This window comes from Aptenodytes patagonicus, chromosome 1 (genome assembly GCF_965638725.1).
Source record: "Aptenodytes patagonicus chromosome 1, bAptPat1.pri.cur, whole genome shotgun sequence".
Lineage (NCBI taxonomy): Eukaryota > Metazoa > Chordata > Aves > Sphenisciformes > Spheniscidae > Aptenodytes > Aptenodytes patagonicus.
In genome coordinates this window covers 158,229,544-158,252,460 of record NC_134949.1, presented here as the reverse complement: position 1 = coordinate 158,252,460, position 22,917 = coordinate 158,229,544, and the positions used below count along the sequence as shown (strand labels likewise).

At 37.1% G+C, this 22,917-nt stretch overlaps 1 protein-coding gene across 2 annotated transcripts in view; it reads left to right on the top strand.

Annotated features, from left to right (window-relative positions):
• SEPTIN10 (septin 10) overlaps positions 1-22,917 on the top strand; it is a 31,925-nt gene that overhangs the window by 6,277 nt on the left and 2,731 nt on the right. The window contains exons 2-8 of one of the 2 annotated variants that reach the window (XM_076360314.1): positions 2,397-2,514; positions 3,246-3,441; positions 4,952-5,138; positions 9,709-9,870; positions 11,427-11,523; positions 12,094-12,262; positions 20,475-20,607. In XM_076360314.1, coding sequence (XP_076216429.1) covers positions 2,397-2,514; positions 3,246-3,441; positions 4,952-5,138; positions 9,709-9,870; positions 11,427-11,523; positions 12,094-12,262; positions 20,475-20,607 — 1,062 coding nt within the window. The remainder of the gene's footprint in view (positions 1-2,396; positions 2,515-3,245; positions 3,442-4,951; positions 5,139-9,708; positions 9,871-11,426; positions 11,524-12,093; positions 12,263-20,474; positions 20,608-22,917) is intronic. The other variant, XM_076360320.1, reaches the window with a different exon arrangement.

Genomic DNA, 22,917 nt, shown 5'->3' with positions numbered 1-22,917 from the left:
GCAAATTTGAGATGTCTCAGAATATCTTGGCAATTGCATAAATACTTATTGCAGAAGTTGTTACTCTCTTTCCTAACTGCAATGCATATCCATAAGAAGCATCTTTGGGAGAAACTTAGAAATACAAAGAAATTAACCATGTTGGATGTCTGATACGAATTTTTAAGTAGTGATACAGCCAGATGTCTGTTGAGTTACAAGCATAGCCTTAGCTTTCTAAGCGAAGCACAGAGAAGGCACCTTGTTTTGCACGTTTATTATTTCTCATTGTCCTCTGTTTCACACAGAAATCTGGTCAAATTTTCAGTGAAAAACAGCCAATATAACAGTGGAAGAACTAATTATTGTTGATTTTTGTTTTCAGAAAACAGTAAACTCTTGAGTTTAATTGCTAAATTGTAATTAATCTCTCCCTTCCTTTTGAAAATGAAGTTACAGAGTTAATGGCTATGAGGACTCCAGTCATCTGTTTGTGCACTTAGCTGTGTACAGCAAATACAGCTGTAACACCAGTTTCCTCAGCTAAACGCTTTTTAATCCTGACATAGTCTCTTGTGGATGATGTGGTAGTTACTCTAATGACCTCTGGAAATGGTCAGTAAGGTTGTAGGTATTGGTGGTTTGTCCACTGAAATCCAAGTGGACTGGAAGGAAACTAAAGTTTTTTCTGCTAGGGTTTTTTCTTGGAGAGTCAGAAATGGCTCTGAGGGTAGCCCAGCACGGTTTGGATTTAGGCTGGTGACACGAAGATGACAGGCTTCCTTCTGCGGTTGCGCTGAGCCTCTTGCCCTGCCTCTCGGTGTGGAGGCTTAATGGTTTATTTTAGAGGAACTGTCTTATATTGGTGGTGATAGAGGTGGTTTGAATATCAGACTGTGTAACTATACTATATGTAACCATACTAAATGGCCTCAAGTTGCGCCAGGGGAGGTTTAGATTGGACATGAGGAAAAATGTCTTTACTGAAAGAGTGGTTAAACATTGGAACGGGCTGCCCAGGGAAGCGGTTGAGTCCCCATCCCTGGAGGTATTTAAAAGACGTGTAGATGAGGCGCTTAGGGACATGGTTTAGTGGGCATGGTGGTGTTGGGTCGACGGTTGGACTCGATGATCTTAGAGGTCTTTTCCAACCTTAATGATTCTATGATTCTATGATTCTATAGTTGTTAGATGTGCTGCCACTCTGTCTCAGATACACTTGTCTTTAAATGGACAGGATACTGACAGTTTTCAGTGTTTCTCAGCCCTTTTTAATAGTAATTTCCATACGGTAGAATACCTTGAGAAATTTCTTTTTCAGACATGTTTTGAATGAACATTTGATTTTTTTATAGCCCTAAAATGTCATATTTCTCTTTAAATTGTTCACTTTGGTTACACATTTTTCCTCGTTATGTTAGTTTAAAATGGAGTTACCTGGTTTTAATAGTCTAAAATGAGAGTTAGTGCAGTCTGTAGTCCCACACGAGAAGTCCTGGGCAAAACAAGAAGAGGATGAGTATTTGCTGTGAGGAATGTCCATATCCTTTTAACTACAAGAATTCTGAAACTTGCTATTCATACCTATTATAAAAGGTGGCACTTTTACGGGCTTGTAAGTGTTAAATAAAAATTTTCCTACTGTTAGCTATATACATGTTCCCAGGAACCAGTAATGGCGTGTGGATTGGAAATGTGAGAGAAAGAATAGCATGGACCTGTCACTGTTTACACTTTTGATATGGAATGTTTGTTTAAAAATACAGTTCATTTGTATGAACCAAGATATTTCCTTTTAATCTTACGCATTTTTATTATGCTTATTGCCTTGATGTCATGATGCTAGATTGCTAGCTGACGTTTGAAAAGGAATGTGCACCTCTAGACATTCCTAATAATATATATAATATTATCTCTTAGAGTTCTGGTGTGTAGATAATGTATGATTTTCCATAAATAACAATTTCAATTCCAGCTACTCAGAATGAGTTCTGATTGATAACATACACCTTCCTGTGATTATGGTCTCTGTTTTGAATTCTGCCTGTTAAATTGTTTTTAAATTTTTTTTCTTCATTTCTAAGAGCAAACCAACTGTGATCTGTTTTCTGTCTACAGTTTCCAGTTTACATTTTCAGTTGGACTTGTCTGCTTTATTTCATGATTACTTCATGATTTTTTTTTTTGCAAAACATGGACTTCACTTTGAGCCTGCATATAGTTCTGTAAATTTGAATGTTTTCTCAAATCATGGAATAAAGTTGATTTGACAGATCTTTTTTCAGACTTTTGCTTTTCTTGGTTTCATGTAAATCATAAGGAATGAGTTCTAGCTTACTAGTAGAGATCCTTTGTTGCCTTTGCTAATTGCTTTGCAACTCACTTCACTAACATATTTTTAAATGATTTTTCTGTAGCAAAATGATGGCTATCGAACCTTATCCTTGTCCGGGCATGTTGGTTTTGGTAGTTTACCTGATCAACTGGTTAAAAAATCCATCAAGCAGGGCTTCTGCTTCAACATTCTTTGCATTGGTGAGTAGTATCCAGGTGGTTTAAGGCTTTAGTGGTATACCCATCCGTAGGAAGTGACTGAAATTCAAATCCAGTTGCAATGTTGAACTCTTTCTTTAACGTTAAGCATGAACTGTAATTCCACCCCTTCCCCCAGCTTTGCTTATTTGTATCCATCCTTTGTTTTTATATTTAGCATTTTCATAAACAATATGAATACCAAAAATGTTGAAAATGGATGCCATGCATTTATTGATTTACAAGCAACTTCTTGGATTCTTTTGAGTAAACTGAGCTACACTATTTTTACTGTAACAAAGAGCTTCAGATCAAAAAACCCTACAATTCCAAGGTGGTGCTACTGAAGTACTTCTATACTTATCAAATGTAGTATTTTACCCATATTCAGAAAAAAACTGTGTTTAATCCCGTGGTTTCACAATTAGTTACTTAGCTTTTTAAAATCTCTAGGAAATTAGTTCGCACTTTTAAAGAAACGAAAGTGTCAAGAGACTGTTCTGCTTACTACTCATTAGCAGGTAACTCTCTCTTACCTGTAGGATGAAAAAATTAACTAGAAGTTATTTAGTGCTCATTATGAAAAAGGAATGCAGGCAACCATTTTGCTCGGAGAAATCAGTTGACAAGTTTTTGTGTAAATTTGTCGAGTTGCTGTGATAACACTTTCTATGCTTAGTAGGTATTTATTTGATGTGCAAAATGTTTTCCCCAACCCTTCTGTTTAACTTTAGGGGAAACTGGAAGTGGGAAATCAACCTTGATAAACAGTTTGTTTAATACCAATTTTGATGACCCTATGTCAACGCATTTTCTGCCAAGTGTACGACTTAGAGCCCAGACTTATGAACTCCAGGAAAGTAATGTTCTTTTGAAGCTGACCATTGTAAATACAGTGGGATTTGGTGACCAGATAAACAAAGAAGACAGGTAAGTGCCCTCTTGTTGCTATGGTATGCAGAAGTTTTGGTCTTCAACTACAAGTTGATTTTTCTTTGGGCTTTGTAGTAAATACTTCTCTTACATATGTTCCAAATATTTGGGTAACTGTTATCTCTGTGTACCAAAGTAAACATGTTTTTCTTCTCATCTAGGAAATGGTTTGAGAAATCAGATGAACTCTGCCCCTTTCTTTATGACATAAGCTTTTATAAATATATGTAAATAAAATGTGGAATAGTGACTAGAGTTTCTTTTGGGGTGGAGGAAAGCAGGAAGGTCAACGGGAGACTTTTTAAACAACTGAACAGGTTATAAGGTACTGTAGATGGTACAGATTAGATCTACAGGGTTTTTAACAATTTGATTGGAACATATTGAAGACCTTGAACTGGAAGGAACATCACGTGGATTACTGAAGGCCTTTGTTTTTTATGTTGGACAGCTTAATCAGAAGATGTAGAGGTACAACTCTAGTGTCTCTCAGAACTTTTTTTGAGTCTCTGCTTTTATGAATTGAAGATTTTAAAATACTGAACTGTCTCTCAGCAGATTTTGTTTCTTTCACCTTAATTGTAAAGAATTTTAGCAATCCTTTGTGCTATATGAGCACCTAAATGGTGGTAATTATAAATGAAGGTTAGAGAGTCACATTAAGATTATCATGAGAGCTATGGCTTATGATATGACTGGAAAATAGCTACTGCTAGTCGCTTGGATGAATGAGATGCGAGTAGATATTAGTATAGATATTAGAGGTTTTGATGTGTGGTATAGGAGCTGCCTCTTAGTCCTTTTAATTTTTTTGTGTGTAACAACTACTTCTGAATTTTGATAGCATTTGATCTGGTTTATAGACTTTGTGTAGCAGCAGAAATGTAAGGGCATGCTGCTTGTACATCTAGCAACCCTTTCTTTTAGAAAGCAGATTATGATCTAGTTTTAAGTAGGATAAAGTATACTTAAACTGTACTTACTGCAAATCAGATTTCCATTCTTCTCTTACATTCCTCCTTTTCAATTTTTGTCTATTGTTTAAGAGCTCTCTCATGTACAGTACTTCATCTTCAGAAGATAAAGGAAGTCCTATTTCTTGGTACTGGTAATTGCACGTTCTTTCTTTTCTTGTATTGTATCTAAGAGTTTCTTGTACCTTCCTTGTATCCAAGAGTTCTGCAGTTGCACAGCTTGATTGCAAAAATTTATAAAACATCACTTGGGAAGATCGGTTATAGTCATAACTAACTTTACGTAGCTTTTTTCACTAATAGTAGCTAGGAAATGTTTTATCTGTATTAGGTGCACAATTCTTTTTTGAGTAGCCTTTCAGAAATTGAGATTACTCTGTACCTTTAATTTTCTGCTGTACTGGATAGATATTTGAGCAGCCCTTTGACATGTAATGCAAAAATCCACAAAACAATACAAGAGGAATTCCTTTCTTAGTCTGGCTCTGTTTAGGAGTAGCTAATCTCTGGTTGTTAAATTTTATTTCTTACAGCTATCAGCCAATAGTGGATTATATAGATGCACAATTCGAAGCCTATCTCCAGGAAGAACTGAAAATTAAACGTTCTTTATTTAGCTACCATGATACTCGCATCCATGTCTGCCTCTATTTCATTTCACCTACAGGCCATTCCCTAAAAACCCTAGATTTGTTAACCATGAAAAGCCTAGACAGCAAGGTAAGACTTTGAAACAGAGTTCTAAGGATTTGTCTTATTTTCTGAAGCATCTTGCAGCTTTTAGATCCTCTACCACCTTTCAGTTCTATATCTGTGTGTTTGGTTTTGGGATGTTTTTTAGTACTGGTATACCTTAAGTTCGGAATAAATTGCTTCTGCAAGTAGCTTGCAGTTCATCATCTGTTTATTTACAAATCAAAAGGAGAGAGAGGGACATCTGGGAAGAACGTTGAAAAAAGAAGCACAACGAGGTTTAAAAAAAAAGTAAAAAAAAATTAGAACCACACCAACTTTACTTTTAACAAACTGTTAACATCTTATTGTGATTGGATAGGGTACCCTCCATGAGTGCTGTAACATTTCTAATTAAGCTTGTTTCTAGTTCACTATCGAGTTTCGGGACTGCCAGAAAGTTGGCATATAAAAAGGTTTGCAGCACTGTGAAGATCTTTGTTATAGATAACTGAAGAGGCAAGTGCCATGAACAGAACACCCTGCCAGCATGGCTTTTTCTAAGATAGGCCGCACTGGTGTTTTAAACTTCACGTCTTGATTTCTTTTGAAAGCTTTAAAATAGAGGTTTCTAGTGTGATTACTTGCACTTTCTAAATTCTTAACTTTCTTCCTGTAATGTGGCTGTGTGAACTGGATGAAGCTAAATGTTTAACCCATTTTAAGAAACCTTACATCATTTGGGTTTAATTTGTTGAAATTTGGAGAAATTTGAAAACTTAAATGCATTTGCTGTTCCTCTAGCCCTTTCCCTTGTGCTTTACTAGAACCTCTCCTGCTAAATTTTCTTTCTGCATTTTCTTGTTCGTGAGATGTTTCTTCAAGATAACAAGGATCAAATCCACATTTGTGATTGATGAGCACATTTGGTATTTTTGTAATTTTGTTTGTGAATGTATTTTGCATTTTGAGCTTTCTCAATAGCACAGAGCAAGCTGGGAGGAGGTATGGTGGCGCAAAGGTAGGGGAGAGCAGGGTCACTTCTTTCTGCTATGGTGTCGGTTTATGCCAGATTAAAATGGTTGTGAAACTACTCTGTAACACGCACTGGTAACTAAAGAGCCTTGATACTAGAAAATGGGTCAGTTTCATGGAGCATATTGTTCTACTCTGAGTTTTGAAGTTGGAGGTTGTGTTAAACCACAAAAATACTTGGTTTCTAGGTTGTGCCCTCTCTTTACTGAACTCCCGTTAAAAGACCGTTTCTTCCAAAAGAAAAGGAAATAGATCCATGAGTCCCAGCATCCTGAGAAAATATTTTTCCATCAGGATAGAATGAAAGTAATTCTGCTTTGGGGGATTTTAGCTTCTGGCCACCTACTCTAAATATTTTTGGTTGTGCTTTGGCTCAGAGAGAACGTGGAACAGCATGGAACTTTGTTGTTTTATCCCTTTGCAATGGATTCTACTTTCTGATCTTACCAGAGAAATACATGTATACACAAAAAAAAAAAAAGTATATACTTCAACTGTAGTTTGGTTTCCATCTCATTGTGGAATATGTTTGTGATGCTTTTAGTACTGCATTCTCCTGGTGGCAATTCAGAACTTCAGCTTTCCCAGGATGTGGAAGTCCCTGGGCACGTTGGCCGAGTACAGGATTCCATAAAGAGAAGGCGGTATAGCAACATGCATACATGGAGTCTGTAAATCTATGTCAAAAGTTGTCTTCAGTTTCTTCCTAAATCCACCACAGTGTACACTGTTACACTTTTGTTACAGTCTGCTTGGTACAAAACAAGACCAGATTACACAGCTCAGAGGTAAAGAGGATTCTTGGAATAGGATAGGGACATCCTATACTCTATAATCCTGGGAGAAAAAAACAGATGTATCTGTGGGCAATTAATTTTTCTCTATTGCTTATAAATTGGATGACTGGCTAAGAATTTGGCCTCTAGCTCTTAAGACATTGGAAAGCCCTGTAGTTCTGCTTAGGACTGAATCACTACAGACCAGCCAGGTTTCATTCACAGATTAAGGGAATCTTCTTCTGCATGCTTTCTTCCTGGGAACCAGTGATTATTCAACTAATACATCTGCATTTTCAAGTCATTCTTGCAGAATGATATACAGATACTGTTAAGTCAGGAAATTACATGAGTGTACCTTGCGGGGTTTGAGTTTGTTTTTTTTTTTCCCTTCGAAAAGAATCTTTGGAAATTTTTGTATTGAGTCATAGAGATACATTTAAATTAGCCTGCAAGATATCAACCAGTAATAATTCCAAGTATATGTATTTTTTTTTCCTTCTCTGTAGCATAAAGGGGCAACAGAGGGTTTGACATTAATGTAAGGTGTTACATGAAAATCTTCGTTTAGAGTAATAGCATGTTTTCTAATTGGGGGGGGAGGGGGAGGCAAGAGTTTGCGTTTCCAACAGAAGGATGATCAGAGGGCTGAATCTGGTGCTAGCGAACAGAGAAGTAAGGTGCATGGATAAAGTTTGTCCTGCTGACTTTATATGGTCATTCTGCATTGGTATTGAACGAGGCAGTCCCAGCTGCTTCTTCCCATTGCGCATGCTTAAGTGTTTTGGGCAGCCAGTTCCCTGGATGAGGGGGCTGATGTATATTGGAAGCTAAAGATTTCTGTTTGGTTAGGGATCAAGCTGAAAAGTAATCTGTCTCCTTGGACAGCTGCACAGGTTTTAGTTCTACCTGGCAATGAGCAGCTGCAGGCAAGGGGAAGGGCAGGACTGTTGGTTTTATCGCAAGCGTAGACTTTTTATGTCGGCTTAAAGTGATTCTGTATTAATGGCCTACAGCTTTGTAGCAAAATTCAGTTTTGTAGTTGTTGGTAGGTGTAGCTGGGGAAGAGGCTGGAAGGGAGTCAGTTGGTTTCCGAGTGAGTAGTAGGCATAGGAGGGAGCAGTGGGACTCGGGGCACATCTATTTGTGGTCCAAATCAATACAATTTACGTCTCTTGTTAGTACAAATGCGTGCTTTCAATTAATGTTATTCTTGGATGAAAGTACTGAGATACAAGTTTTCAAGTGAACCTTAGATGCTGCAAGCAGAAATTAATTTTAACAGATTAAGCAAAGATAACTTTGTTGTTGCTTATCTAAACCCAGAGTAGTATTGCTTTTAAATTTTAATACAATGGTTGTGATTTAACATCAATGTTGATAGCTGTAATCACAGTTTCTAGCAATTTTGCTTTTCTTTTGTTACTGGTCTCCTCAGTAGTCTTTCTCTGCTATTCATTATCTAAGAAATTCTCTCCTAATTAATAAGTGCTTGAAAAACTTTCATGTTGAAAAGTCAGAGTAAAGGTTAATTTAATTCTGAGGACTCTGTTCCATCCATTTTTAAAGCTATATGTTAGAAAACCTAAATTGATGTCCCTCAGCTAATTTGATTGAAGCTGCGAATTACTCCTACCTGTAATAGATTGTTTATACAATCCTAAATTAACTCAGTTATAAAAAAATATTCTAGCATTTTATTCGATTTTAGATATTTTACCCCATACGTGCTTAGGCTGCGTATGCTACACAATTAAGGACTATCATCAGGTAATCTTAGAAGTCATACTTTGGAGTTGGCATGATTTTTTTTCATTTGGACATTTTGCTTAAGACAGAAGACTTACTTCAAAAACATCCATTTTGAATCCATTCTTGAGATTCCATGCATTTCCATTCAGACAGACTGTTCAGAAGAATAAAAAGAATGTGTGCGGAGTTTTTTCTTTTTTTTCCTCCTTCCTTTTTGCATCTCTGATCAAGGAACTCTGTAAAACTCTCGTCTTCTGAAATCTGGAAGAATTATTTGTATTGTTCTTCCAAAATATTTGGACATCGGCATCAGTTCTTTGTATCTAGTTCTGAAAAATGCATATTTTGGGAGTGGTGATAGTATTTTTAAGAAAAATTTGGCATCTACTACCTTCCTAAGTTACTGTCATAACTGTTTTAGGAAATAGGGCAGTTTACCTTACTAGAACTGAATTTCGAGTTCTGAATAAATAGTGTGAAGACTGGTAAGCAAGATTCTTCAGTCTTCGTCATTCCTCTGCTCACAGCGGATACTTGAGAAACTCTTTGCTGCAGTGGTGAGGTGAACAAGATGTTGTTGTAGCTGAAAGGAACCCAAGGAAGAGGCTCAGGGGTAGGCAGGGTTTGGTAGCCAGCTTCCTTTTCTTTGTGTATTTAAACTGTCAACTTTCATTTAACACCTGAACCACGTCCCCCGGTGCTGTAAACTAAAACAATCTATTTTTTTAGCAGAGATATAGATACTTAATGTCATTTAGTTAATAAGTAGGCGTTGCTGTTCTTTTGAGTACTTTGCTGTATGAGACCTCCTTCCGTGTTCTTTTCTCAGAATCAATTAATTTTAAGGAAGTATATTAAATAATCTGTTGTTATTTTGTTAAATGATGCCAGTGAATGTATTTTTCATGGTTTGTGAAGCTTTGATATCAATTGATGGAAAAGTTTGGACTGTGGGGGAAGTTTTAAAGAGCTTATCACCAAACAATTTAATTTATAAAAGATGTCACCTCAAAATTGAAGTCTTAATCATTTCATATAATTTGTATCATTAATAGGTGAACATTATACCAATTATAGGCAAAGCAGACAGCATTTCTAAAACCGAACTACAGAAGTTCAAGAACAAAATCATGAGTGAATTAGTTAGTAATGGCATCCAGATATACCAGTTTCCAGCTGATGATGAAACCGTTTCTAAAATTAATACCATCATGAATGTAAGTAAATGACAAAAACGTTGATATTTCAGTACTAAAGCATCACTCTCTAATGCCGATTCATGCCTGTTCTTTCACCATTATCTTGAGGCTTATAGGTTTGTATGTAACAAGTGCGTTTGTTTAGTTTTCTCTCTCCTTAAAAAGCTTGTGTGTTTTGGGTTTTTTTCCCCTACTCGCAAATCTTCCTGTCCCTCTGCTATTGATACCACTTATTTTAAGAGGCTTTTTCTTTTCTGGCTCAGCAACAGAAAAGAGGTTCTCACTCATAAATACTTTTTCTAATTTCTGGATAATTAATATATAATTAATAACATGACAGATTGGCTTTGCTCTTTTCCTCAGCAAATACTACCTTACATCTGTTAGGGAAGATACTCAAGTGCCTCGTTTCTCCAATTTTCTCTGGTCTCTATGATAGCAAGTCTTCCATCTGTTTTTTGCTTTTATTTAGTACTTTCATTTGAAATTAGGACAAATTTTCTCTGGGGATTAAAAAGTCAGATACAATTCTGGCTTTTTTACTATTGTCCCTTCAGATCCTCCCAGGAGTATGTGTCAGCTTCAACTAAGCTTGTGAAGCTAGACGTCTTTGCTTTGAGCACTCTGTCCGTATTTGCTCTTCATGTGCCTATGGTTGTAGATGCACGTACTGGGGTTTGAAATCGAGGAGGAGGAGCCGGTATGCTGGAGTGTACGGCTCTGCAGTCCCAACCTCTGTCACTTGTGCCAGGGAGTGAGGATGTGCAGGCTGTTGTTCAGTAACAGGTCCTTCAGCTGTGGGGAAAGGTGGTGGTCTGGTACTTACCCCTTTCATGCTCTGCTAGTGAATTATTTTCCAGTTAATGATATTTTCTTTTTATTTGGTCAGTTGTTGTGGGTCAGCACGCAGGCAGTCAGTACCCAGCCTGTGTGTCTGGCCATTTGGCTGAGCCCGCAGCAGTAACCATACCTCAGGGTTCAAACCTGTGATCGTTGCATGACTGTTACTGGGGGTATGAACTCTGGCTGAACGCGAATCAGAGGGATGTGTTTAGAGCAGCTTTCTGTTTACTGCTGATACTCTTCCTAATGCAGCTCAGGATGTAGTCGGCTGCCTTTGCCGCTGGGGCAAACCTGCTGAATCAAGTCCAACCTGTTGTCCACCAGGAGCCCCACATCTTTTTCTGCAAAGTGCCTTTCCAGACAGTCGGCCCCCAGCATGTGCTGGAGCATGGGGTTATTCCTCCTGATGTGCAGGACTTGGCATTGCTCTCGTTTGAAGTTCATGAGATTCCTGTTGGCCCATTTCTCCAGCCCGTTGAGGTTCCTCTGAATTGGCAGCACACCCATCTGGTCAATCTACCGCTCCTCCCAGTTTTGTTATTGTAGCTTGACTTTTGTATCAGTAGTTTGACTAGCGACTGATCTCTTCAAAGTGTTCTTTGGTTTGAAACTGCCTGGTGGCTTTTCCTGAAATGGTGTTTTTTCCCCCTAATTTATTTCTGAAGTGTTTGCTTTTCAGTTCTGACATAAGAATGCTGAGAGATAAGACTGTATTGGTGTGACTCTTACAGGGGCATTTGCCATTTGCCATAGTAGGAAGTACGGAAGAGGTGAAAATTGGAAACAAAATGGTGAGAGCTCGTCAGTACCCTTGGGGCATTGTACAAGGTAAATGAATTCTCAAAGGTATTTTTACGAGATTGTTGTTGTTGAAGTATAAAATTCACCAATACTCAAAGGGGCTGGTATTAGCCACTGATGCCATATTGATTGTATTTTGGATCAACGGTTTAAGGAGTTTAGCAATTAATACTTGAGGTGTGCACTAACTGGTAGTTTCATTAGCACTGATGCATCCCTGGAATCAAGCTATGAGATGATGTATGTAATATTTGGGTAGGTTAGTACGGTGGCAATGCCTCTAGCACTACCAAATTTCAAAGTTTTATGACTGTCAATAAAGAAGAGGGAAAAAAAGAGAGAAATTTATCGTTATTCAACTTGAACAGGAAATCAGGACGTGTTGGAACATGTTCACCGGTCCTTACAGTTAGTGCTTCAATGTGTATATTAGAAATTATAAGGAAGTATCAGAGGTATAATTAAACAATGAGATACCCTTTTCCTGGAAGTATAATTAGTAAACAAAATAAATGAAGCTCAACGCTGTTTAAAATATATTTTGACAATTTTGCTACTTGTGCATAGTAATAAAATCTTCCTCTTTTAACTGATTAGTGGAAAATGAGAACCACTGTGACTTTGTAAAGCTTCGCGAGATGCTTATTTGCACAAATATGGAAGACTTAAGAGAGCAGACTCACGCACGACATTATGAGTTGTACAGACGCTGCAGACTGGAAGAGATGGGCTTCAGAGACATTGGCCCTGAGAACAAACCGGTCAGGTAAAGGACTTCATGTGCAGCACTTGCTTTCAGCATCCATTCACTTCACATTTGGCTGTATCAACCCAATGCAGAGTAGGGTTCATACATACAATAGGTTTTCTAGGAGGGAAAGAATTGTGGGTTTTTTTAATCAGAGTAAGTATGTAGCTGTTCATTCAGTTATCTTCATGGAGGAGTATGTGGGATTATGTAAGCATTGCTTTTAAAGGCATACAAGCTAGTTGTATTTCCGAAATCTTTCTCTTTTAGAACAAACCCGGGGGTTTTCATTTTTGACATGGAGAATGTCAATTTTCTTCAGGTACATGCACTTCATGCCTTTTAAATTATTTTCATTATATATTAGCATGCTGTTTTACTTTCTCTCTTAATAATGTCTGATTCTGAACAACAGTTTGGTTGGAATCAAAGTTCAGAAGGAACTGAAGCAAAAACCTTTACAAAAATCATTGGTTACGCTGTTGGCTTCCCACATTATCTGCCATAATAATAAATGTCTAGCCTTGTCAGGTCAAGAAATCTCTTGCTAGACTGTAGGAAGTTAATAGAGGATTCCAAAGGAAAATTAAGCAGAGGGTTAGAGACGCTCGGTTGTTTCATGTAGTAAAGCTGCTTTCTGCAGGAGGTATTTACCATTTCTATATCCAGTTTGTTTAATCTTTTATTTCCAATTCCGTTGTCTCCCTCTCCCTCTTCCAACTTCCTTTGGTCGTTTTATGCATGGGACTGTATTTTGTAAGTAGTTAGAATCCTGATGGGGAAGAACTGATGCTTCAGGAGTTGTTCAAGCCTTCACAGTTTAGCAAAGTGCTATTATTGCATAGTCATGGTGGGAAATACGGACTTAAACCAGACATGAAAACAAAATACGACTTTGCATTAAAAACAGTTTCTAGTGCTTTGAACCAACTGGTTTATTTACTTCTTGTTTTACTTAGTGATCAGACTGTCTTTACCCATTCTGTTCTGGTAAAAATAACTGACTTCTAAATGGCTTCCCTCCAAACAGTTGTTTTTAGTGGCTTAAATTCTTTGCTTTCACCTGTATTTTGCACAGAAGTTCTAAGGCAGTTGCAGTTACTGTAACTCGTAGAGTGTTGATGGAGCAGCATTTCTTTCACTTTGACTAGGTCTAATTTATATATTGTTCAAACAATAATAATTAAATAAGATGAATGTGGCCAAGGAAGATGCTGGATGTGGGCACGTCTTTCTGAAGTCTTAATGTCAAGGCACATTTAAAGATTAGTTCATTTAGATGATCTTGAGCTGACCATGAATGACGACAGTCTCTTGACATTTCTCTTGTCTTAACAAGAAAGGAATAAATCCTTTTCACAAATAGAGAACCAAAGGTGAATGAGGTTTAAAACCAACTGAAACTGACCATAGACTTTTCATTTGGTTTAGGTTTAAGTTTAAGAACATACACTAACAGCTGATATCTTGTTATCTTTGTCTAGGGAAAGCTTTTTTTAGAGATTTGTTCATGGCAATATTGACTGCAGTACCTTTGGCTTTTCTGAACTTGAATTTCACAGTGTACAGCCACCTCAAGAGCTAAATTATAAAAACAATCATCCACAGAACTGTTTTCTTCCATGAATGCAGGAGTTGTCTTTGTAAAACCCCTAAACAGTTTGCATTTTACTAATGGTATAAAGGGGCAGGTTTGTATCAGAATGTCATAGTATTTTACACTTCAGAAGTTGGTTTAGAAATGGATCGCTTCATGTAGATACAGAAAAGCTAAGTTCCCTCTGGTGTGTAGTTTTTATGTGTGGCCCACTAAATGTCAGTTTATTGAGGGCTTTGTGGCAAGACAATACACTTAATAATTAGTTTCGGTAAACCGCATCTATTGAAAATGTCATTGTTTTGGAAGGATGAGAATAGGTATTCCACAAGAATCTAGAAAATTTCACTTTTTCCCATATTTACTGCAACAGGAAGAGAAAAGTGGGACTGGATCTAGGATGTGTGGTTGTCCCTCAGTTATGTGGCACAGTGAATGGCACTGAGGTCTGAAAGAGAAGGCATTTGGTCTTTTGGGAGAGACGATTTATGATACCATAAAAAGGGAAGAGAATTTAGAGGATCTGTATGTAGTGTCATTAGCAGACTAATGTAGCCTTACCCATAAGATGTTTTATGAAGCTACTGAGGAAACAATAAAAAGTGTCATCCTCAGCCATGTGATAAAAACCATCTCTCTCCATAGAGGAAGTTCAGTGCTTCCCATTTTGCTGACTTGTAAATTTAAATATCTTTCAGAATAGGGACTATCCTGTTCTTCTAGGCAAAAATGTGTTATTAAATTGTCATCCTCTTTGTGCTTAAAGATGTTTACAATATATACATATGGATTCTAAGACCTGTAGTTTTAAAGTATAGTTAATATTGCATAGCAGTATATGACTGATGATTAAAATTTCATGCTACTTGTGTAAATAATGATCAAAATGCATGTTGAGAAGTCATATTTGTGCCTGTGATGTAGCTGTCTACATACTAAATTTGGTAATCTGAATTGGGTTATTTTATGTAAATTTAGAAAATTTCTGCTAGCCTTGAATAACTGGCTGATTTTACTGCACTGGGGTTTGTAGCATTTGAACATTGACACTTGAGTAGCTGACATGCCCTGCCTTTTGGCATGTCGTGAAAAAGCTGCCTGTGAAGTTCCTGTACCACTCTTTTGGATTTAAAAGTACGACAGTAGTTTATTCATCCAAAATTGTACGCCACTGCAAAGCAAAACCAGTAATTCTTGGATTTTCAGCTACCTTGTGAGATAGGTTGTGGGCAGACATCTGTAAAGGCTTTCACTCTTACATGTGAAAAAACATGTTGGCAAGCTTTATTTTTTTATGGGAAATCTGGAAAGATGGTTTCAGCACACAACGGAAAAATATACTTGCATCTTTATTACTAGGTGTGAGGAGGGAAAATAAAGATAGTAGTAGTCTGAAATGACTGTCTTGTGTACACTTTTAAAAATACCTATTCCCTAATCCTATATTTTTTGTGAATTTGTGTCATAATAACTTTTTAATTTGTTTATTTGCAATTGCATTCTAAGAATTAACTTTTTCATTAACCAGATTTCCAGGGAAAAAGAAGTTTACGTGATCAGTCTGTTAGTCTCTCCCTAATAACTTCTGAACCAACTCTCCATTTTCAAACTTCAGTAGAGGGTTGGGTGCTTCCAGGGGATTACATGGTTAGTGTTCTCACCGCAGGAAAAGCAGACGACCTGTGCTCCTACCAGTTGTTGGCCAGCCAATGTGCATTTGTTGTCAGTAAATCACTACCTCTGAATGAAGTACTGTCTTTTGAAACTCTTGGGAGCTTGGCAGTACTGCAGTAGGATGAGAAGGTCGTGGGTGATCTGGAAGTAGCTAAGGCTACTGCATGTGAAAGATCCACGTGAGTACTCACAATAAGTAAAGAACATTTAGGAAGCATGGAGGGACAGTAATTGTATAGTTAAAAAGGCGTAAGGATGTAGGCAGGACTTTGGGTATTACAATCATTGAGAGAATAGAACATAAAATCATCCATAGGAATTTGGGCTATTAGTTCTGCCGCTTTCGGGACACCTGCTTTATACTGGCATTTTATCAAACCATTATTTATTTAAATTGGATAACAATAATTAGCATAACTCAAATTAATGAGTAATTGGGAACTTACTTAATCTCATTCATATACCTTGCACAAACAATATACAAAACTTTTTTATGAAAAGAAGAGTTCAGTCTTACAGTGGGGTATCATTCCAAAAAGTCATGAGAATTACAGTCACGTATGAACCATATCAGATTGAAATATAACATGTGGTAAACCACTCTAAAAATGAAGAATCCTCCATATGGTGCTTCAGGGAATAAATGGAATACCATCTAAGGCTAAACTTAGTCATATAGGTATAATTTGGTTTCCAAGCCGTGAAAAGCAGCCAGTCAGGAATGGGCTTGGAAAGCCTGTTAAGGCAAAATTTATGTAATGAAGTCAATGGATAGCAGAGTATTTGGGTGGATGGTTTATGCATTTTATGCAGTATCTGTTGGATGTAAAATCCAGGAAGTGCTTTTATTATAATTTTTTGATACTTAAAATTGGGATTTGCATTTCTTTGTTGTTGAAAAGTAAAGATAGACCTTTTTTTGTGTGGATGGTCTAGTCCTGCCTTTTTGATGGTCCAGTTATATCCATTAGGAACATGAGTTCCTAGTTTCAGGTCAATCTCAGCAAGAGATAATTGCTGAGATGTCCTGAATGGAAAAATTGGGGGTAGTTGAAAACAGAAATCTAGACATGAAGAGTGCTTCCTGCCAAACAAACTTCTAAATATATACACACCTAGTAAGGTTAGACGTTTGTAAGGGAGGAGAGGGTTACTACTATTTTGAAGGTGGACATTTTGTAAGTCCATTTTCCAGTCTAAGCTGTGTTGTTGCTTAAGGGGACATTCTTGTTTTGAAAGAAGAAAACTAATAGGCAAGGGTCTGTTGAAAAAAGCCGAAGATTGATATTCAGGCTGTATGCTTGCGTATTTGGATTCTCTGGTGTTGATAATTCTCTGGTTTAGTTGTTTTTCTGTGCTCATAATTACAATTTATTCTTCATCATAATTGCAGTTAAACATAATTGTAACATAAACATCTCAGTTTCTCAATATGTGAGCAATCATATATTCCATGCTTTATTCCTCCCTGAACCTGGGATATTCAGACCTTGCAGTTCTCGAACAAAAACATGTTTATTTTTCAGTCTATTTTGAGGATGATGACAGAAAAACAGGAAGGATTCAGTAATGTGAATAAGTTCACATGTAGAGGAAGGTTGATATGACCCTACTTGTCTTTTCTAAGAAAGGAAACCTAATATCTGAAAGGCTATTAGACTTCTTCCTTAAGAAGTCACGTGGGAATGGAATTCATCTGACCAACTGCAGACCTTTGCATTTGAGCTAAATATTTTAACCTGAGTTAAATATTCAGTAAGACTGAACTGCATCCAAAATACATGTTTTTCATGCCTCCACTGGGAAAATGGTAATTATTTAGCTCTACCACGTCCTTAGTGTTGCTTAATATCAACTTACGTAGTTCACTGAGTCAAGGGACCATGCTAAAAATACCTGCCGCTAGTTAACTTTTAAATTTTTTAGTTTTTCTGATATACGTTAATTAATAGTCGAATGTTATGCAAAAAGTTACAAGTGTAGTTTTCAAATTTGAAAGCTTTTTTAAATTTAAATGAACAAACTGTAAAATACTGTGTAAATACCTGTGTTGTTCAAAGCGCACAGACATTGTGTTCCACTGAGAGTTGAATTCACTTCAATCAGAGTCTTTATTTATGAACATAACATGTTTGATTTGCATCTTTATATTTAGGCTTCCATGTTCTAAGTCTTACGCAGATAGAAAAACTGTGTGTCACAGCTATGCTTCTGTAGAAAGGTAGGTGATAGTGCTGTTATGAGCTATGTAATGGATTAGTAAGGTGTAGACTTTCTTCCCAATCCCTTCCCTTCGTCCAAAACCTCAATAAGAATACATTATTTAAATAATTATCTTTAACATCTTAATTTTGCAAGTGGTTTTGTACAGAGTATAAAATTATAGGGGTCCAACCCAGAAGAATGAGAGAACCTGTGAATTTGATTTTCATAATGTGCTGTATGAGAAGCAGCAAAACCAGTCTTCAGGTAAATGGAAAAGTGTGTTACTGTGAGCAGTGGATGCAGTAATGTTGAAAGGATTGCCTTAAGATCTGGTGAACCCCCTCCTCCTCAGACCTCCTAAAACCAAAGACAGTTTGGATCATTATGTTGCTGATACGCCAAACACAGAAGAGGAAAGTTGTTTTAATTTTATCTTTGTGATTTCCAGAACAATTCAGTCCAGGGGGAGGGGGATTTAAAAAATACACTTCTATTTCTCCTCTTTATACATGTAATTTAATTACTTAGTAAATTCAGTGTCTTCGAAATTAATCTTTTACTAATTTCCAGACAAAATTGCTTTTACCTGATAAACTCGCTTAGGTTGAGTCTAAAGATGTCCACATAGTGAAATGAAGGTGCGATTGCAGCATGTTAGCTTAGTCTAGCATAGCTCTAGCAGCTTTATTGCACCCTAAGGCAGCATGTTAGCTAGCAGAACTGACAGAGCGCCCAAAAGTGTGTGTAGGAATATTGCTAGCACTTGATGAAAAACCTGTGCTGTAGCTTTATTGTTATTACATAGGCTGTCTAAACTTCAAGATAGTGTGAATTAATATACCTGTGTGAAAACCATGCCCTCGTTTCACGTGGTAGATACAATTTCAGTTACTTCACAGCTGATAAAAAAAGAAACAAATCCAAAAAGGTTGTTCTTCCAAATTTGTTTTGTTGCAATGTATTGCTCAAATAAGATAGAATAGGAAAAGTGCTCTGACCTTGCGATCTTACAAACATTAAGTCTGCATGTGCAATTTCAAGACTAGTATTCTCTCTCTTTAGATTATATTTTGAATACAAATAAGAAACTTTAAGATTGAGAAACCGCCCAGTCATCATAAATTTAAATCTAGAAGAGAGCTGTTTAAGCTTACTGTGGCTCTAAATCATTAAGTTTTTAGATGTCCTTTTTTGTATTTATAAACTTTTAATAAAAACAGTAAAAGATGAGACTTAAAAACCGGTACAAAAGTGTGTATGTGTATTAAAAATATAAAGCAAGTTTAAATACTTGATATATATTTATTTTACATCAGAGTGGAAGGCATGAGATACCTGGCAAAGGACAGTAACTCATGATAGCTGAGAAAGGCTGACTAGTCAGCACGCGGGAAGTGTTAGAAGAGATGAATGGCGTAAGAGAATAGCCCCAGAATAAAGAGCTAGAACATTATCCATGTTTTGATCCGTTTATAAGCCTTATGTCCTACAAGATACTGGACAGATCCTTTTGTTTTTGCAATAACCATTAGCACAGCTCTGATCCACCAGTTCTGCCTCTCTGGAATCTTGTGACGTAGAGAAGATTGTGGTAAATGTTTTGTTGGAAGGACTTGTGTCACTAAGCAGGTATGCTTTTGAAAGGTAGTGGGCTCTTTGGTGTATGAGATACATATGTGTACCAGCTCCATTCCTTTTTCCCTGAAAAGCAGAACTTTTCCTGCCAGCATTGTGGTGATAGCAGTGGTAGCGTACACCCCGAAAATGTCAAACCTCCAGTAGTATGTGAATAAATTACCAGCATCTTTTAATTTGCTATGATATGCTTGATATGAAAGAAGTTTCTCAATTTCAAGTACCTGTTGTTTGGAGGAAAAAAATTGTCTTGTGTACTGAAATGTCTAGTAAACTCTTTTTTTAAAAAAAGGGGAAGGGAGGCGTAGATTTAAAAGTAATGTTCTAATTACTTGCTGTTTTGTTCTGTTGCCAGATATTTGCTCAATGATCTGAACTAATTTACACCTCCTATATAATTTCAAATATAAGTGTGGTATGTATGCAGTATATTAGCTTCTGTGAGAGAGGATTCAGGAAAAAACAAGCAGTCTTGAGGTTTTGGTTGATGCACGCTGGAAAGTAACCCTGTCTTTTGGATGTTGAACTACTTAGGAAATTGTATTTCTTCTATATTAATGTAACTCTGCCATATTTAAATTTTGACATTACATAAAGAGAGTCTGTATATTTTGAAGGTCCTGTTAGTTTTCCTTCCTTTTTCATACAGGAATAATCAGTTTGTTAGTTGTGTTAATGCTCCAGATGCATTGTTTTTGTAACGTCCTATTTTAAGACTGAGGTTTCACAATGTGGAAATTTTTTTGGATTTTTCTGGCAATTTCGGTGTCTTATTAATAAGTAGCTTAAAGAAAAAGGTTCTGCATGTTGGAGGCAGAAAGTTATAACTCAGGTCTTTTAGAACAGGAGATTCCTAAAATGCTGTATTTACCTTGAAATGTAAATTGCCCAGGAGCTGTTAGTGTTACTAATTTTACTCAGGGCTGTTTACTTCAATAAAAATTTAGAAAGGTAATATGCTTGCTTCTGTTTAGGTTTGTTTATGAATTTTTATGTGGGGAGCTGTGGAAATTCATATTTCAGATGAATATTAATTGTTTAAATAATGTTCCAGATTGTTGGTTTTCCACATTGAATAAAGCAGCGTGCTGGAGACTTGCTTACATTTTTGGACTTCAGTCTACAGGAAGCCTATGAGGCAAAGAGGCACGAGTTCTACCTTGACCTGCAAAGAAAAGAGGAGGAGATGAGACAACAGTTTGTGCAGAGAGTGAAGGAGAAAGAAGCAATATTGAAAGAAGCAGAGCAACAGGTAATGCCTCTCTGTCTTGAGTTTGTTTGCTGAGTTTTGGAACAGTTAAGTTCTTAGCGAAATCACAACTAGTTGATATTTATGATTTCCTAGTATTTTGAGGGCAGCAATGCTTAAAATCGAAAGCAGATTGATTACAGAGATTGATTGGATTAGCAGATTGATTAGACACAAGCAAACAAGAGAACAGGTCTTACGAGGAGCGGCTGAGGGAACTGGGGTTGTTTAGCCTGGAGAAAAGGAGGCTGAGAGGAGACCTTATCGCTTTCTACAACTACCTGAAAGGAGGTTGTAGTGAGGTGGGTGTTGGTCTCTTCTCTCAAGTAACTAGCGATAGGACAAGAGGAAACGGCCTCAAGTTGCACCAGGGGAGGTTTAGATTGGATATCAGGAAAGATTTCTTCACTGAAAGGGTTGTCAGGCATTGGAAGAGGCTGCCCAGGGAAGTGGTTGAGTCACTGTCCCTGGAGGTATTTAAAAGACGTGTAGACGTGTAGACCTGGTGCTTAGGGACATGGTTTAGTGGTGCACTTGGCAGTGCTAGGTTTATGGTTGGACTCGATGATCTTAAAGGTCTTTTCCAACCTAAATGATTCTCTGATTCTATAAATGGCAGTCTCTTTTTGGAAGGAGGGAGCTTATGGTCTGAAGGCATTGGTGGATAGCTGGGACAAGTCAATAGAGTAGGAGGTGATATGGTGAAGTAAGAGAGTGATGAATATAATGGTTGCATGTTTCTTCGTCTTCTCTAGCAGTATGCTGAGAAAAATTGGTGTGCCATAGCAGCACAGTAGGTGCTTTTCATGCATAGGTTGCTCTGTAAAAACCAAGATTTCAGGGAAAAATATCCCATGGGTTGTTTTTCAGCCCAAGAGAGTGGGGCATGTGTGTTTGTATGACCTCCAGGTTCAGTTATTAAATACAAGCTCAACCCTCACGTTGAGAGGTTTGAAAGAGGGGGGGTTGTTTTTGTTGGTTTTGTTTTGTTTTGTTTTTAAAATCTCATCTATTCCCAGCTGCCTTAAGAATATTTGGAGATGTGGAACATTTCTTGAATATGTTGTTGAAGATTTAGTCCTGTCAAGCTGGACTGGCAAAACAGGATCTTCTCATCTACTTTCTGGCAGACTCTATCGTGGTCATGTGTATTTATATTCAAACAATGGTTTAATTGAAATTGGAAACCTGTGTATATTTATTAATGTTCTTTTCTGTACCTCAGTCTCCCGGCAAAGATGTAGCAGTTTTTGTGAGGTGTTCAGATGCATGTTTTAAATAAGAAGAAGGCTTAATACTTTGTTTTCTAAATCTGTTAAGTCCCCCATGCTACTTGTGGAGAAAAAAATCAGGTTCAATCTTCTCAGTATGAGGCTATCCAATTGGAAGAATACTTGGCCACGTTCAAAATAGGTTCAGCTAGGTCTTACACAGTTTCTGTGGTACCCTTTGATGTTTTCCTTCTATAATTTATACCAGGCGGTTTGTGAGCTCTGCATATTGCAATTGAATTATGGACATTAGTTTTCCCAGTTCCTCATGTGGGAAAGCGATCATGCAGTCACTCCTGAAGAACATTTGTCATATACTCTTGCTGCCCATTCTCTGAGAAGTGTGTGTGTGTATCTGGAAACTAAAGAAAAACAGGAATTTCTGTTGTACTTAAGATTGCTTTCACATCCTTCATTTAGAGGAAACATGTAGGTGCAATGTGCAGCATTACCACTCCTGAGACATACAGTCGCTTAGGACCTTACTGTTTCTACCCTGAACGGTTTTATTGGTATACCTGCTTTCGCAATGCATCTGTTTCACTGTTGCAATGAAATAAATAAATGAATAGTATACATACATACATACACACACATTTATAAAATGTGACTGCTCTACTGTGTAAAACAGGCATACTGTTATATTTATAATCTTACTTATTTCTTAATTCCTTCTTTGCAAAAGATGGAAATAAATCTCTGATTTCTGTACCAGTATAGCGGCACTCAGATTGAGTTATACCGATACAGATGGGTACAGAAGCAGGATTCTAGGAGAGTTCATGTGTGGGGAGATGGGAGGTGAGGAAGGGTGGAGTGAAGTACCCTTTGGTTATCATGCACAACTTCACGGTAGGTTTAAACTGGTCAAAATGCATCTGGAGAGTAAAATCCATGAATATGTCAAAAGAACAACTAAAGAAGAATTACGGCAGAAAAGCAGTTAACGTCTAGCAGCCCACAGGTAACTCCCCCAACCAGACTTATTGTATGTGTACATATTAATATGTAAATGTAATTAATATACATACTAAAATTTTTT